General features: G+C 29.9%; 1 protein-coding gene across 1 annotated transcript; it reads right to left on the bottom strand.

The window, feature by feature from the left end:
- Nucleotides 1-295: 295 nt before the first annotated feature.
- Nucleotides 296-17,797, bottom strand: LOC111880382 (uncharacterized). The gene is made up of 13 exons (XM_052771687.1): nt 17,367-17,797; nt 17,107-17,261; nt 16,839-17,003; nt 15,824-15,933; nt 15,650-15,721; nt 15,362-15,438; nt 12,994-13,065; nt 12,049-12,922; nt 11,694-11,934; nt 11,070-11,589; nt 10,715-10,955; nt 2,118-2,301; nt 296-2,003 (listed from the first exon to the last, which is right to left on the bottom strand). Exon 13 carries the CDS (start codon nt 1,622-1,624, stop codon nt 296-298), a length of 1,329 nt encoding a protein of 442 aa, XP_052627647.1. The 5' UTR covers nt 1,625-2,003; nt 2,118-2,301; nt 10,715-10,955; nt 11,070-11,589; nt 11,694-11,934; nt 12,049-12,922; nt 12,994-13,065; nt 15,362-15,438; nt 15,650-15,721; nt 15,824-15,933; nt 16,839-17,003; nt 17,107-17,261; nt 17,367-17,797.
- Between the last annotated feature and the right edge of the window lie 1,374 nt (nt 17,798-19,171).

Genomic DNA, 19,171 nt, shown 5'->3' with positions numbered 1-19,171 from the left:
CTCCTGGCTCACAAAACCTCAATATTGTTGCAAACAACCTTCTAAGAGCATTGGGAAATTGAAACAAAGATGCCTCTGTAAGATATTGAGACAAACCATCATCGGACTCTATTAAGCCTCTTTCAAGAGCTGCTTTCCGAAATGTTGGGTATTTTATATTGTTGACCGTATACAGATCTTCAAAACACGTAGGGCCACTAATATGAAATAAAAGTAGGCGAAGGTAGTATCGCTCCCCTTCAGCAGGATTAGCAGAAACCAAACGACCTCGCATTAATCCTAGTTTTCGATGATTCTAACGATGTGACATCGGATCCCACGTAAACTTTTTAGGAAAATCTCTGTATTTATATTCTCTTGCACGAATATCTTCTTTATTTTTTAGAAAAAACGCAGTCAACAATGATCTATTATCTCTCTCCTTTTCAACAACGCTAGGCAGTGTATCATCCTCACTGAACCTAACTAACTGTTGATTTGGGAGATGCACCTGCAAAGCCATCACACAAGGGTATATCTGAGAAAGGGGGAACCTAAAAATCCTCCATATTGCCTCAGGAGGTGAGACATATCGTGCATCCTGATACCGTTTTATCTCATTGATAACAACTGGTTGTCCATCCGGATCAATATTGATAACTTGTTTGTCATGGCCCTTGTAAATATACTTAAACACATATTTCACAGAGGTTATACTCGAGCAGACTTCAACATTCATATGGCAGTTAAACATCATTAACAACTTTGGGTTATACGGGACAACCCATCTGTTATCCATCTTATTGCCCAGTATGTCCACCTCTATACCATTATCTCTTCTTCGGTACACAGGATATGAGTCCTTTCCTTGTAATGTTGTTTCATTGAATTGTCGAGGGTATCTAAAACGAGATTTCTTTTGCTCATTATTCATACAAGGACAATAAGAGTTTAAGCTACCGCAAGGACCATGTATCATGTGTGAGATGACCAATTCGTGCATTTTAGGATACCTTATTGGGTCTGGAATTTCAGCACATACTATTTTGTCGTAATGGTCTGCATTAGTAAGCTTGTATGGAGGCATCATTATCAAGAGGAAATGCGCATGCGGCAAACCACGCTTTTGAAACTCAATGACATAAACGTACGAACCCACTACACCAAGTACATGCTTATTGAGGAGTTGTTTCTTAAGATCCTCTAACTTAGCACGAAAAACTCTTGACACAAGTTCTGATCGATCTTGGGCCGTCTGCCAAGGTAGTAACTCATTTTTTATTTCTGGCCAATTTGGATTGCATGTCATTGTAAGAAATATGTCAGGCTTCCCGTCATCTTGAACTAAAGTCATGGCGTCAAGAAATCGTCGCCGCATGTCACGGGGTCCTCCGATGAAACTTGCAGGCAACACGACACATTGCCCTATCATAGTCGGTCGAACCTCACCAGCATTAACACAATCCACTACACCTTGGTATAAATCTGCTCTTATTTTGGACTGGTTTTTTCTATAAAAATCCAAACGTGAAGTCTCAAGCTTGATGTAGATATCTACTACAAACTGTTGTAGCAATCTCCCTCTCAACAAAATTACATTATAATTTGGCCGAATTTGAAACTTATAGCAGTAGTACTCTCGCATAGATACAGTATTCCGCCCTTTTTTTGTATTAGAGTCTAACCAATGTTGATGTCGTGAAAAAAATTAAGAATTAATGTTGTGTACAAAATGTAATGTTTGTTAACTTAACTAAAATTTTAAAAGTTATGATATGTGTACCTTCTAAATCATCCCCGATGTCTTCATCGTCATTAATAATATCATTGATGGAAAATCCATGTCTTGGGATTTTTGAATGCCATCCAGACTCACCGTTAGGAAAAAATAAAGGATAACACAATGGATCATAACATCCCCAATAAGATTGAATTGTTTGCGGTTTCTCAGATTTTCCATAAACGATAATACTTCGTTTATATGCGGCTATGTTGTCGTTACCTTCAACCCAAATACCAGCGACCTGAGGTTTTTACGATACAAACGACATGATTAAATATGGTGTGTAATATACACTGTTGTATTTCATACGTGGTATATTTATTTTATAATTAGTAGAAAATAATTATTATGGTACCTCAGATGTGGTTAGTCGGTTGTATACCCTTTGATCAAGTTCTACCGATGCATTTAAAGTGACTCTATAATTGTCAAGCGGCACTAGATCAGCAAGTCTTCGAAATGTCTTCACGTATGGGTTTGTAGCAAGAACACGAATCAACTTTCCAGCAATTTCTTTATCAATATTCTTCCTTTGGAGTCTATGTGACATCTCATAATCAGCGTCGTAAAAATACAATTGTAAGTACCGAGGTATTCCATCTCTTGGAATCAACTAATCGATTCTATGATATATTCCTCCATTCACACAAAAGGTGTATACTCCAGATGTCATATTTGTCAATGTTTTGTCATAATTAACGCCAATTGATGCGAAAGAAAAGTTGCTGTTGTAGCAACGTATCATTTGTCTAAATGTCCTACCTAATTCGTTTCTGGATGTGAAGAGGTTGAGTAATTCTTCAGGAATAGAGGAATGTGATAACTTTGTCTTACCATCCATGCAACAAAAGGTAGGGAATTCAAACTGAAATCGTTTTGCTCCACAATGAACACATGGTTGTTGTACCTTCAAAACACGATGTTCTTTAGGGATACCATTATAAACAAAGCTATATGGATCCTGATGACTAATTTCAATAGGTGTTGTCGGTGAGTTTCGTTCCTTGCGTCGTTGATATGCATTTCTGTTCTTAATCGATTTCCTTTGAGCAAAATCCAATACACTTGTAGGAGTTACATTAGTAATATCAGCCAGGGTCCTCTGTGTTGTAGACACATTTGTCATAGGTGTCATGTTTTGACTACTTACTTCTCCATTAGCTGTTTGTCTCATTTTCTTCTTCTCCTTTAGTCGTTCATAATATGTCTTATTATATAATTTTCTTTTTTCTGCAATAATTTTTTTGGATGAATTATGCATAAAGATAACGTATTAATCATGTTGCGCATATGAAACATACCCTTTTGTGTATTTACATCAAGTTGGATAGCCTCATTAGGCCTATTTTCTTTATCTACAATCATCATGCCAACTGTAAAAACATGAAATTAATAATATATAATTTTATTTTTTTATAACACATTGTAATAAAAAATAATTTTTATATACAATACTTATAACCGTATTAATTGAATACCGATTGAGTTGAACTAATTATTTATATGTGAGATTGATACTTACATTAAATTATACTGCTTTTTTTAATACTTGAAGTAATGTTTTAACAATTTGTGTTTTTTGTTAATATATATTTATTTCAAGTTTCATTAGTTTTTTTCGGTAAATATTTCTTTCATGTTTTAATAGTTTTTTTCAATAATTGAAAGAATGCATATTGATTGATTTATATTTAAATGATATTGTAAATTTTATTTGGTAGATTATTTGTTTTACTTATTATACAAATGTATAAATATCTAATAAACAGAAAGAAGAAAACTAAATAACATAAACAAAATAGTCAGACAAAGAAACTAAAATTTATAAACTTAAAAGTTTTAAATCATTATAAAATACTAAAAATCCATGTCACAAATTCAGCAAAAAATAAATATAAAAAGTACGCAAGCAAACAACCTTCTAAAAATCAGCAAACGTATAACTACCACATAATCCGCAAACAAATAACTACTACATGATCCGCTAACAAATAACTATAGAAAAATTAATTATTCTCTCTATCTCGAATCCTAATTCGCTCAGCTTCCGGTGTCCTTGGATGCAACGTGACATCAGTTAATATAGTAGAAACCAAAATATTGTCTGTATGGACATGTAATATATAGTTAGTAAGGTATATTAAAATAAATAACATGTAAAGAATGAAACTATATATAATGTTGCCCATGGTTAACTTACACAAATTTAAGTGGACCAACTTGACCCTAGAGACATAAATTATGGATTGATTGAATATTGCAAGATACAGTGGTATCATAAAGCTCATCGGTACGTGATTGAACATCAACTTGATAATATGTCCCCTATTCATTTAAACAAAATTTTGTTAAAACACATAATAACAATGAAAATTGGTTAATATATTTAAATATACTTACATCTCATTTTGGAGAAATAATTCAAATGCATAGAATGACGTGATTCGTCTTCCCCAAACGATTTTTCCAATAACATCTAAAGCATATTAAAATTACTATAATTTTAATTTGTTGTATGCAATTGATAAAAACAAAATATATATAATTAAATATATAAATGTACCGATGATCATTCTTCGACGACTAAAATCTCTTGCGAGGCTTGTGATAGAAGAACATAATGGATAATGTGGAAATGAATTGGCGACATCATTTCCCAATCGAGTAAATATTGTGTTAATTTTTATTAATATTGCCCAATCACCAAAAAAAATTCTGTAACTTTAATACGTGGGGTGATCTTCGTAAAACTGCTCAACTTGGAAATGATTTAAGGACAATACACGTCCAACCAAATTCATGTTCAAAACTGTTTGCCTCAAACATTGTGGGACGATGGCGATCATTTTGTCTCTCTGGATATGTAATATATTACCAATTATGTAAATAATAAAATGAAAATTAGCCAAAAAAATGTCATATTTATTTTATTGTATTCATACTTACGTTACGATCAATCAACCAAATCAGGACTCGATTATTTTCAACGTCGTCCCACACATATAAAACCCGAACAGCTAATATGTTCCACCATATGTAAACGCTTCGCAATGTCAAAAATTTTTAACAGTAATATGATCATCCATCACTGAAATATTTTTCAATTAAAGTTATATTTCACATAACAATTTCTTGTATTTTGTTTAACAAAATAAATCATCAACTTATTGAAAATAATAAAAATTTAAATGTTTACATGTTTTATCATATATATATATATATATATATATATATATATATATATATATATATATATATATATATATTATCATATGGAAGACAATAAAATACATAGTAAAAAAACGCTTCTTGAAAATACAAATGAGTTATGGAAAAGTTGGATCGGTATTTAAAAACCAAATAAAATCAATCCAATATATATTTTAAACATTCTTCAGAATAAATACATTCATACATTTAATCTGGTAAATAGATTTTTATTTTTAGGAAAATAAAGTTATGACTTCCTTTTTCTAACAACACTCTCCTTCCTTTGTGTAACCCTAAAGATGCTGACACTCTCCTTTCTTTGTCTAACCCTAAAGAAGCCGACACTCATCTACCACTCTTTCTCTTACAAACGCATATACTCTTTCTCATAATTGATAACCTCCTACAAACTTAAGAAGAGATATGTCGTCCTTAGATGATCCGTTTAACATCCAAACGCAGCATCCACGCGTACAACCTTCATCAATAGAAACCATTAGCGACCACCACGACCACCGAATCCTTCTGATCTTCAACCCCTATCCCTCATCTAGATCTACACGACGATTGGAGAAACCCAACAGGGTTATGTTGAGGTTGTGTCGGTTCTTATTGGTTGCTGCTTCTCTTGTTGCTGAAACGCGTCTGCTTCTTAATTTACAGGTTTTGAATCTTTCTTTTAGTTAAATTTTCATCCTCTATATCTATATCTCTACCATATACCTAACAGAAAACCCCTAACCCAAAGATTTATTGTATAATTTTCAGAAATTTGAAGGAGAGATTAGCAGGAAGTTCTTGTTTATTCATAATTGCATCCGTATTCGAAAGTGGTTAGGGTTCAATTGGTTTAATTTCATAGATCGACAAACCCTAGAAATACTAACATTCACGCTTCTGATGCAATAAATTCTTAATAGAACGTATGTATCAAATCCCTAATTTTGAACTTTTTAGTTCTATACATTAACATCACTTAATTTATCTATTTGGATTTCAATGTGGATTTTGAATATCCATTCACAGATTGTACAGTTTAAGGATTTAATGTACGAAGCATTAACAATTGAAGAAAGTTGGGACAGAGATGAAGATATGAAATAAATTATCCACTAATTACTCAATCCTCAGTGCCTTCACTCTCGTTGTTTCTCCATCTTCAGTTCCATTACCGGTGATTAACATAAAAAGGTAAAACAAATTGGTTAATCCGTTGACTATTAATTGATTGTAGGTGTGTTTCCTTTTAATTAATATTGTTGTCTAATTTTAGGTTACCCCAAAATGATATGGTTTATTATTTTGATTGGCTTGTTGAGAAGCTTCATAGATGCCTTTTCCTCCTTTCAGTCATTTCTTTCTTTTTGTTAATCTGTTGACTATTGACTCAATCCTTATGGAATTTTATTGCCTTTCCATATCTATCCTACTTTGGATCATAAAGGTTTTATGCTCTTTGGTTCTGTTGTCCTTTGTAATTTAGAATTTGTTAAAAAGGTAGGACTTATTTTACAAGGTTTTATTGAATATTGTTATATGTTATAGGATTAAAAATTAATCGGGGAATGGAGTAGATTTCCTGACTCCAAAATTTATTGCAGGTTTTATGTTTTGATATTTAGTTTTTGTTTAATAGCATATCTTGTTTAAATATGTTTGCTTCAAGAAGTCCATGTTTTAAGTGAAGTTTCTAAATTTGAGTTTGTGGGAATTATAAATTCTTAAATAAAAAACTTTGTTATATTGTTCCTTTATAAAATCAGGTATACCTTGTAAATTTGTATGATAAAAGGGCATTATTATGTCATTTTTTCCAGATCATTGAAAACCTTAGGACCGCCAGGGAGTAGACTTCCTGACTCCAAAGGCACAATGAAAACCACAGGCCCTTTACATGTTTTTGTTCGGGAATCTTTTTGGTGCTACACCTAATAAATATTTATAGTTCCGCCCCTGGGCTATGTTTGTTTCATCTCAGTTAACATCAAATAATGCGTATTACATTATCCTTGTTTTGATGATATATAATGAAAAATAAAGGCCTAAATCACATTCATAAACTAATCAATTTTTGTATTTTTTTCAGGAAAATCTTAAGAGAAACCATCAGAAAATGTTTTTTTAACTCAAAATCGGTTCTTCCTCACACATAGGTCTTATCTGCTGCTGATGGCTCCTTAAACGGTTCTGAGATAAGTTATATATGTGTAATTATTTTTATTGAACATGATTTTGGTATATATGTTGACATATTGACATTTTTTTTAACAATTTTTGGTGTTCGTATGATGTATCAAGACTGCATGGGTTGCCGACAGATCTTGATTGTCCGATATTTCATTTCTTAGATGAAAAAAGCTACATGGAGAGGTAACTAAATTTATGAAGTTGTTTAAATGAAAAAAATATTGTTCTTTAGATTTATGGATTTTATGGTTATTTTGTTTTTATGAATCAATATTGGAATTGGAATATGGATTCTCCTAATAGATAAAATATGTTGAGGATCATGTTACCAATCATACATAGACATATATTACATACAATTTGTTTGATATTTATATTATATATGATTTTTCAGGGAAAATTATTAGCTTTGTAAGGGTTCTATTGGTTAATGAGCTCAAGAAACTATCTGCAACAAACCTATGTTTCCAAGTAAGTGTCAATTTCTTGGTTTCAAAAACTCAATCTTAAATTTCTTAGTCAATCAGATGTGATTAATTAATTAATAGTATAAGAGTAATAATACTTTTTAATCTCTGATTAAATAGTATTTAAACTTAACAGCATTTACAACCAACTATGCAGTTCTTCATTGATATAATCAATAAAGTAATAAAACATAGTATTCCAATACATATTACTTAAATAAGAGATAATCTTAAGGAAAATAAACATACCTGTTTTATTTTGATGATGTCGATAGAATAGATGGTTGTTATGAAGAACAAATTTCGTCTATGCATGTATAAAGAAAAACATAGTTATTGAATATGATGTATATGTGAGGAAGTAAAACAATATAGTTAAAAAATATGGAAAACATACGTATGAGCAAATTGTGGAACTGGTGAAAGTTTTCTCTGTTAATATGAATTACAAATTCCGTTTGCAAATGACGTATCTATATAAATATATAAATAGTATATATATTCTAATAAATTTGTTTAAAGTTTGTTATGAATGGATAAGATACAGTTCATATATATGTGCTTGTATATTTAAAATATTGTTTTGAAAATGCATAATCTATTTGGATATACATTATCTTTTTATCTGCTAAATAATCAAAATTTATGTATTAATTTAATAAAAAAAAAAAAGATTTTTCGGTTTTGGTTTGTTTAACATTGAAATGCATGGTGCTTTTTGAAACATATAAAATTATTTGAGTCATTTTTCTAAAATAACTTCCAGGGACAGGATGGTCAAAAGGACGCCAAAATAGCAATATAGATTGGTAACAAATCCCAATTGACATTAACTAGAAAATTAGTTACTTTACATTTTCTAATGACCTACTTACTTTTACACCAACTTCATTTATTTATACCTCAATATAAACTAAACATCTTATCAATATAACAATATAATTCTATTTTAGTAATAACATCACAATATAATTTTTCCTGCAAAGGCTCTAATGTATTTTACTTTAAACAATCTTCAATTTATTTTTTTCAGTTATATTGGCTCTATACTGAAACTACAACAATGTTATTTACGGTGAAAAATCAAGACATAGCAATGATAATCATAAAAAAAACAACTTAAAATAACAACATTAGAAAATGTCAAACTTTATTTAAACAATCTAGGGAAGGAAAAAACATAAAATTTGCGCCTTAGTTTCAACTGTTCATCTTTAGAACTTGAAATATCAATAACTTCGTCCTATTTCCAGTTTGCCAAAGCCAACTCTCTTTTCTTTTGTTTTGCAACATTCCATTCATGCAACACAAGTTTAAAACATTCAACTTGTTCGTTAACCTCATCATCGGTAAAAATCCTCATTTTATCTCTTAGGTGTATTAATATTGGTGTTAAAAAGTGAGTATTACTAAAGCTTAACTGAGACTATTGCTAAAGCACGATACTATCCCTAAAATTTAGGAATGAAATTATTTAAACTTTTTAGTACCTTATCGTGGATTAGTCAATATATTATTTTAACAAATTTTAATAGGAATGACGGGATTTGTTCTTATCTTATTTTATAGCTCATTTGTACCACATATGACCCTAAGGTTATTGAAATGCATTTTCTGTTCACTTTTTAAAATAAAATTCGCAGATAATAAAAAAGATACTTCAAGTATTAGGGATAGTATCGTGCTTTAGCAGGAAAATGAGTTATAAATAGTCTCAATTAAGATTTACTAATACTCACTTTTTAACACCAATATTAATACACCTAAGAGATAAAATGAGAATTTTTACCGATGATGAGGTTAACAAACAAGTTGAATGTTTTAATGATTTAAAACTTTTAAGTTTATAAATTTTAGTTTCTTTGTCAGACTATTTTGTTTATGTTATTTAGTTTTCTTCTTTCTGTTTATTAGATATTTATACAGTTGTATAATAAGTAAAACAAATAATCTACCAAATAAAATTTACAATATCATTTAAATATAAATCAATCAATATGCATTCTTTCAATTATTGAAAAAAACTATTAAAACATGAAAGAAATATTTACCGAAAAAAACTAATGAAACTTGAAATAAATATATATTAACAAAAAACACAAATTGTTAAAACATTACTTCAAGTATTAAAAAAAGCAGTATAATTTAATGTAAGTATCAATCTCACATATAAATAATTAGTTCAACTCAATCAGTATTCAATTAATACGGTTATAAGTATTGTATATAAAAAATATTTTTTATTACAATGTGTTATAAAAAAATAAAATTATATATTATTAATTTCATGTTTTTACAGTTGGCATGGTGATTGTAGATAAAGAAAATAGGCCTAATGAGGCTATCCAACTTGATGTAAATACACAAAAGGGTATGTTTCATATGCGCAACATGATTAATACGTTATCTTTATGCATAATTCATCCAAAAAAATTATTGCAGAAAAAGAAAATTATATAATAAGACATATTATGAACGACTAAAGGAGAAGAAGAAAATGAGACAAACAGCTAATGGAGAAGTAAGTAGTCAAAACATGACACCTATGACAAATGTGTCTACAACACAGAGGACCCTGGCTGATATTACTAATGTAACTCCTACAAGTGTATTGGATTTTGCTCAAAGGAAATCGATTAAGAACAGAAATGCATATCAACGACGCAAGGAACGAAACTCACCGACAACACCTATTGAAATTAGTCATTAGGATCCATATAGCTTTGTTTATAATGGTATCCCTAAAGAACATCGTGTTTTGAAGGTACAACAACCATGTGTTCATTGTGGAGCAAAACGATTTCAGTTTGAATTCCCTACCTTTTGTTGCATGGATGGTAAGACAAAGTTATCACATTCCTCTATTCCTGAAGAATTACTCTCCCTCCCAACAAAATTACATTATAATTTGGCCGAATTTGAAACTTATAGCAATAGTACTCTTGCATAGATACAGTATTCCACCCTTTTTTTTGTATTAGAGTCTACCCAATGTTGATGTCGTGAAAAAAAATTAAGAATTAATGTTGTGTACAAAATGTAATGTTTGTTAACTTAACTAAAATTTTAAAAGTTATGATATGTGTACCTTCTAAATCATCCCCGATGTCTTCATCGTCATTAATAATATCATTGATGGAAAATCCATGTCTTGGGATTTTTGAATGCCATCCAGACTCACCGTTAGAAAAAAATAAAGGATAACACAATGGATCATAACATCCCCAATAAGATTGAATTGTTTGCGGTTTCTCGGATTTTCCATAAACGATAATACTTCGTTTATATGCGGCTATGTTGTCGTTACCTTCAACCCAAATACCAGCGACCTGAGGTTTTTACGATACAAACGACATGATTAAATATGGTGTGTAATATACACTGTTGTATTTCATATGTGGTATATTTATTTTATAATTAGTAGAAAATAATTATTATGGTACCTCAGATGTGGTTGGTCGGTTGTATACCCTTTGATCAAGTTCTACTGATGCATTTAAAGTGACTCTGTAATTGTCAAGCGGCCCTAGATCAGTAAGTCTTCGAAATGTCTTCACGTATGGGTTTGTAGCAAGAACACGAATCAACTTTCCAGCAATTTCTTTATCAATATTCTTCCTTTGGAGTCTATGTGACATCTCATAATCAGCGTCATAAAAATACAACTGTAAGTACCGAGGTATTCCATCTCTTGGAATCAACTGATCGATTCTATGATATAATCCTCCATTCACACAAAAGGTGTATACTCTAGATGTCATATTTGTCAATGTTTTGTCATAATTAACGCCAATTGATGCGAAAGAAAAGTTGCTGTTGTAGCAACGTATCATTTGTCTAAATGTCCTACTAAAAGTTGCTCCCTCCCAACAAAATTACATTATAATTTGGCCGAATTTGAAACTTATAGCAATAGTACTCTTGCATAGATACAGTATTCCACCCTTTTTTTTGTATTAGAGTCTACCCAATGTTGATGTCGTGAAAAAAAATTAAGAATTAATGCTGTGTACAAAATGTAATGTTTGTTAACTTAACTAAAATTTTAAAAGTTATGATATGTGTACCTTCTAAATCATCCCCGATGTCTTCATCGTCATTAATAATATCATTGATGGAAAATCCATGTCTTGGGATTTTTGAATGCCATCCAGACTCACCGTTAGAAAAAAATAAAGGATAACACAATGGATCATAACATCCCCAATAAGATTGAATTGTTTGCGGTTTCTCGGATTTTCCATAAACGATAATACTTCGTTTATATGCGGCTATGTTGTCGTTACCTTCAACCCAAATACCAGCGACCTGAGGTTTTTACGATACAAACGACATGATTAAATATGGTGTGTAATATACACTGTTGTATTTCATATGTGGTATATTTATTTTATAATTAGTAGAAAATAATTATTATGGTACCTCAGATGTGGTTGGTCGGTTGTATACCCTTTGATCAAGTTCTACTGATGCATTTAAAGTGACTCTGTAATTGTCAAGCGGCCCTAGATCAGTAAGTCTTCGAAATGTCTTCACGTATGGGTTTGTAGCAAGAACACGAATCAACTTTCCAGCAATTTCTTTATCAATATTCTTCCTTTGGAGTCTATGTGACATCTCATAATCAGCATCATAAAAATACAACTGTAAGTACCGAGGTATTCCATCTCTTGGAATCAACTGATCGATTCTATGATATAATCCTCCATTCACACAAAAGGTGTATACTCTAGATGTCATATTTGTCAATGTTTTGTCATAATTAACGCCAATTGATGCGAAAGAAAAGTTGCTGTTGTAGCAACGTATCATTTGTCTAAATGTCCTACCTAATTCGTTTCTGGATGTGAAGAGGTTGAGTAATTCTTCAGGAATAGAGGAATGTGATAACTTTGTCTTACCATCCATGCAACAAAAGGTAGGGAATTCAAACTGAAATCGTTTTGCTCCACAATGAGCACATGGTTGTTGTACCTTCAAAACACGATGTTCTTTAGGGATACCATTATAAACAAAGCTATATGGATCCTAATGACTAATTTCAATAGGTGTTGTCGGTGAGTTTCGTTCCTTGCGTCGTTGATATGCATTTCTGTTCTTAATCGATTTCCTTTGAGCAAAATCCAATACACTTGTAGGAGTTACATTAGTAATATCAGCCAGGGTCCTCTGTGTTGTAGACACATTTGTCATAGGTGTCATGTTTTGACTACTTACTTCTCCATTAGCTGTTTGTCTCATTTTCTTCTTCTCCTTTAGTCGTTCATAATATGTCTTATTATATAATTTTCTTTTTCTGCAATAATTTTTTTGGATGAATTATGCATAAAGATAACGTATTAATCATGTTGCGCATATGAAACATACCCTTTTGTGTATTTACATCAAGTTGGATAGCCTCATTAGGCCTATTTTCTTTATCTACAATCATCATGCCAACTGTAAAAACATGAAATTAATAATATATAATTTTATTTTTTTATAACACATTGTAATAAAAAATATTTTTTATATACAATACTTATAACCGTATTAATTGAATACCGATTGAGTTGAACTAATTATTTATATGTGAGATTGATACTTACATTAAATTATACTGCTTTTTTTAATACTTGAAGTAATGTTTTAACAATTTGTGTTTTTTGTTAATATATATTTATTTCAAGTTTCATTAGTTTTTTTCGGTAAATATTTCTTTCATGTTTTAATAGTTTTTTTCAATAATTGAAAGAATGCATATTGATTGATTTATATTTAAATGATATTGTAAATTTTATTTGGTAGATTATTTGTTTTACTTATTATACAACTGTATAAATATCTAATAAACAGAAAGAAGAAAACTAAATAACATAAACAAAATAGTCTGACAAAGAAACTAAAATTTATAAACTTAAAAGTTTTAAATCATTAAAACATTCAACTTGTTTGTTAACCTCATCATCGGTAAAAATTCTCATTTTATCTCTTAGGTGTATTAATATTGGTGTTAAAAAGTGAGTATTAGTAAATCTTAATTGAGACTATTTATAACTCATTTTCCTGCTAAAGCACGATACTATCCCTAATACTTGAAGTATCTTTTTTTATTATCTGCGAATTTTATTTTAAAAAGTGAACAGAAAATGCATTTCAATAACCTTAGGGTCATATGTGGTACAAATGAGCTATAAAATAAGATAAGAACAAATCCCGTCATTCCTATTAAAATTTGTTAAAATAATATATTGACTAATCCACGATAAGGTACTAAAAAGTTTAAATAATTTCATTCCTAAATTTTAGGGATAGTATCGTGCTTTAGCAATAGTCTCAGTTAAGCTTTAGTAATACTCACTTTTTAACACCAATATTAATACACCTAAGAGATAAAATGAGGATTTTTACCGATGATGAGGTTAACGAACAAGTTGAATGTTTTAAACTTGTGTTGCATGAATGGAATGTTGCAAAACAAAAGAAAAGAGAGTTGGCTTTGGCAAACTGGAAATAGGACGAAGTTATTGATATTTCAAGTTCTAAAGATGAACAGTTGAAACTAAGGCGCAAATTTTATGTTTTTTCCTTCCCTAGATTGTTTAAATAAAGTTTGACATTTTCTAATGTTGTTATTTTAAGTTGTTTTTTTTATGATTATCATTGCTATGTCTTGATTTTTCACCGTAAATAACATTGTTGTAGTTTCAGTATAGAGCCAATATAACTGAAAAAAATAAATTGAAGATTGTTTAAAGTAAAATACATTAGAGCCTTTGCAGGAAAAATTATATTGTGATGTTATTACTAAAATAGAATTATATTGTTATATTGATAAGATGTTTAGTTTATATTGAGGTATAAATAAATGAAGTTGGTGTAAAAGTAAGTAGGTCATTAGAAAATGTAAAGTAACTAATTTTCTAGTTAATGTCAATTGGGATTTGTTACCAATCTATATTGCTATTTTGGCGTCCTTTTGACCATCCTGTCCCTGGAAGTTATTTTAGAAAAATGACTCAAATAATTTTATATGTTTCAAAAAGCACCATGCATTTCAATGTTAAACAAACCAAAACCGAAAAATCTTTTTTTTTTTTATTAAATTAATACATAAATTTTGATTATTTAGCAGATAAAAAGATAATGTATATCCAAATAGATTATGCATTTTCAAAACAATATTTTAAATATACAAGCACATATATATGAACTGTATCTTATCCATTCATAACAAACTTTAAACAAATTTATTAGAATATATATACTATTTATATATTTATATAGATACGTCATTTGCAAACGGAATTTGTAATTCATATTAACAGAGAAAACTTTCACCAGTTCCACAATTTGCTCATACGTATGTTTTCCATATTTTTTAACTATATTGTTTTACTTCCTCACATATACATCATATTCAATAACTATGTTTTTCTTTATACATGCATAGACGAAATTTGTTCTTCATAACAACCATCTATTCTATCGACATCATCAAAATAAAACAGGTATGTTTATTTTCCTTAAGATTATCTCTTATTTAAGTAATATGTATTGGAATACTATGTTTTATTACTTTATTGATTATATCAATGAAGAACTGCATAGTTGGTTGTAAATGCTGTTAAGTTTAAATACTATTTAATCAGAGATTAAAAAGTATTATTACTCTTATACTATTAATTAATTAATCACATCTGATTGACTAAGAAATTTAAGATTGAGTTTTTGAAACCAAGAAATTGACACTTACTTGGAAACATAGGTTTGTTGCAGATAGTTTCTTGAGCTCATTAACCAATAGAACCCTTACAAAGCTAATAATTTTCCCTGAAAAATCATATATAATATAAATATCAAACAAATTGTATGTAATATATGTCTATGTATGATTGGTAACATGATCCTCAACATATTTTATCTATTAGGAGAATCCATATTCCAATTCCAATATTGATTCATAAAAACAAAATAACCATAAAATCCATAAATCTAAAGAACAATATTTTTTTCATTTAAACAACTTCATAAATTTAGTTACCTCTCCATGTAGCTTTTTTCATCTAAGAAATGAAATATCGGACAATCAAGATCTGTCGGCAACCCATGCAGTCTTGATACATCATACGAACACCAAAAATTGTTAAAAAAAATGTCAATATGTCAACATATATACCAAAATCATGTTCAATAAAAATAATTACACATATATTACTTATCTCAGAACCGTTTAAGGAGCCATCAGCAGCAGATAAGACCTATGTGTGAGGAAGAACCGATTTTGAGTTAAAAAAACATTTTCTGATGGTTTCTCTTAAGATTTTCCTGAAAAAAATACAAAAATTGATTAGTTTATGAATGTGATTTAGGCCTTTATTTTTCATTATATATCATCAAAACAAGGATAATGTAATACGCATTATTTGATGTTAACTGAGATGAAACAAACATAGCCCAGGGGCGGAACTATAAATATTTATTAGGTGTAGCACCAAAAAGATTCCCGAACAAAAACATGTAAAGGGCCTGTGGTTTTCATTGTGCCTTTGGAGTCAGGAAGTCTACTCCCTGGCGGTCCTAAGGTTTTCAATGATCTGGAAAAAATGACATAATAATGCCCTTTTATCATACAAATTTACAAGGTATACCTGATTTTATAAAGGAACAATATAACAAAGTTTTTTATTTAAGAATTTATAATTCCCACAAACTCAAATTTAGAAACTTCACTTAAAACATGGACTTCTTGAAGCAAACATATTTAAACAAGATATGCTATTAAACAAAAACTAAATATCAAAACATAAAACCTGCAATAAATTTTGGAGTCAGGAAATCTACTCCATTCCCCGATTAATTTTTAATCCTATAACATATAACAATATTCAATAAAACCTTGTAAAATAAGTCCTACCTTTTTAACAAATTCTAAATTACAAAGGACAACAGAACCAAAGAGCATAAAACCTTTATGATCCAAAGTAGGATAGATATGGAAAGGCAAAAAAAGGCAATAAAATTCCATAAGGATTGAGTCAATAGTCAACAGATTAACAAAAAGAAAGAAATGACTGAAAGGAGGAAAAGGCATCTATGAAGCTTCTCAACAAGCCAATCAAAATAATAAACCATATCATTTTGGGGTAACCTAAAATTAGACAACAATATTAATTAAAAGGAAACACACCTACAATCAATTAATAGTCAACGGATTAACCAATTTGTTTTACCTTTTTATGTTAATCACCGGTAATGGAACTGAAGATGGAGAAACAACGAGAGTGAAGGCACTGAGGATTGAGTAATTAGTGGATAATTTATTTCATATCTTCATCTCTGTCCCAACTTTCTTCAATTGTTAATGCTTCGTACATTAAATCCTTAAACTGTACAATCTGTGAATGGATATTCAAAATCCACATTGAAATCCAAATAGATAAATTAAGTGATGTTAATGTATAGAACTAAAAAGTTCAAAATTAGGGATTTGATACATACGTTCTATTAAGAATTTATTGCATCAGAAGCGTGAATGTTAGTATTTCTAGGGTTTGTCGATCTATGAAATTAAACCAATTGAACCCTAACCACTTTCGAATACGGATGCAATTATGAATAAACAAGAACTTCCTGCTAATCTCTCCTTCAAATTTCTGAAAATTATACAATAAATCTTTGGGTTAGGGGTTTTCTGTTAGGTATATGGTAGAGATATAGATATAGAGGATGAAAATTTAACTAAAAGAAAGATTCAAAACCTGTAAATTAAGAAGCAGACGCGTTTCAGCAACAAGAGAAGCAGCAACCAATAAGAACCGACACAACCTCAACATAACCCTGTTGGGTTTCTCCAATCGTCGTGTAGATCTAGATGAGGGATAGGGGTTGAAGATCAGAAGGATTCGGTGGTCGTGGTGGTCGCTAATGGTTTCTATTGATGAAGGTTGTACGCGTGGATGCTGCGTTTGGATGTTAAACGGATCATCTAAGGACGACATATCTCTTCTTAAGTTTGTAGGAGGTTATCAATTATGAGAAAGAGTATATGCGTTTGTAAGAGAAAGAGTGGTAGATGAGTGTCGGCTTCTTTAGGGTTAGACAAAGAAAGGAGAGTGTCAGCATCTTTAGGGTTACACAAAGGAAGGAGAGTGTTGTTAGAAAAAGGAAGTCATAACTTTATTTTCCTAAAAATAAAAATCTATTTACCAGATTAAATGTATGAATGTATTTATTCTGAAGAATGTTTAAAATATATATTGGATTGATTTTATTTGGTTTTTAAATACCGATCCAACTTTTCCATAACTCATTTGTATTTTCAAGAAGCGTTTTTTTACTATGTATTTTATTGTCTTCCATATGATAATATATATATATATATATATATATATATATATATATATATATATATATATATATATATATATGATAAAACATGTAAACATTTAAATTTTTATTATTTTCAATAAGTTGATGATTTATTTTGTTAAACAAAATACAAGAAATTGTTATGTGAAATATAACTTTAATTGAAAAATATTTCAGTGATGGATGATCATATTACTGTTAAAAATTTTTGACATTGCGAAGCGTTTACATATGGTGGAACATATTAGCTGTTCGGGTTTTATATGTGTGGGACGACGTTGAAAATAATCGAGTCCTGATTTGGTTGATTGATCGTAACGTAAGTATGAATACAATAAAATAAATATGACATTTTTTTGGCTAATTTTCATTTTATTATTTACATAATTGGTAATATATTACATATCCAGAGAGACAAAATGATCGCCATCGTCCCACAATGTTTGAGGCAAACAGTTTTGAACATGAATTTGGTTGGACGTGTATTGTCCTTAAATCATTTCCAAGTTGAGCAGTTTTACGAAGATCACCCCACGTATTAAAGTTACAGAATTTTTTTTGGTGATTGGGCAATATTAATAAAAATTAACACAATATTTACTCGATTGGGAAATGATGTCGCCAATTCATTTCCACATTATCCATTATGTTCTTCTATCACAAGCCTCGCAAGAGATTTTAGTCGTCGAAGAATGATCATCGGTACATTTATATATTTAATTATATATATTTTGTTTTTATCAATTGCATACAACAAATTAAAATTATAGTAATTTTAATATGCTTTAGATGTTATTGGAAAAATCGTTTGGGGAAGACGAATCACGTCATTCTATGCATTTGAATTATTTCTCCAAAATGAGATGTAAGTATATTTAAATATATTAACCAATTTTCATTGTTATTATGTGTTTTAACAAAATTTTGTTTAAATGAATAGGGGACATATTATCAAGTTGATATTCAATCACGTACCGATGAGCTTTATGATACCACTGTATCTTGCAATATTCAATCAATCCATAATTTATGTCTCTAGGGTCAAGTTGGTCCACTTAAATTTGTGTAAGTTAACCATGGGCAACATTATATATAGTTTCATTCTTTACATGTTATTTATTTTAATATACCTTACTAACTATATATTACATGTCCATACAGACAATATTTTGGTTTCTACTATATTAACTGATGT

The sequence above is a fragment of the Lactuca sativa genome, chromosome 5 (assembly GCF_002870075.4).
Source record: "Lactuca sativa cultivar Salinas chromosome 5, Lsat_Salinas_v11, whole genome shotgun sequence".
Lineage (NCBI taxonomy): Eukaryota > Viridiplantae > Streptophyta > Magnoliopsida > Asterales > Asteraceae > Lactuca > Lactuca sativa.
Note: the sequence above shows the minus strand (reverse complement) of the source record. Positions and strands in the feature narration are given on the sequence as shown.

Bases quoted from the DNA above. Each gene is read 5' to 3' on its own strand.
- LOC111880382 (XM_052771687.1), bottom strand. From the start codon at position 1,624: ATGCGAGAGTACTACTGCTATAAGTTTCAAATTCGGCCAAATTATAAT.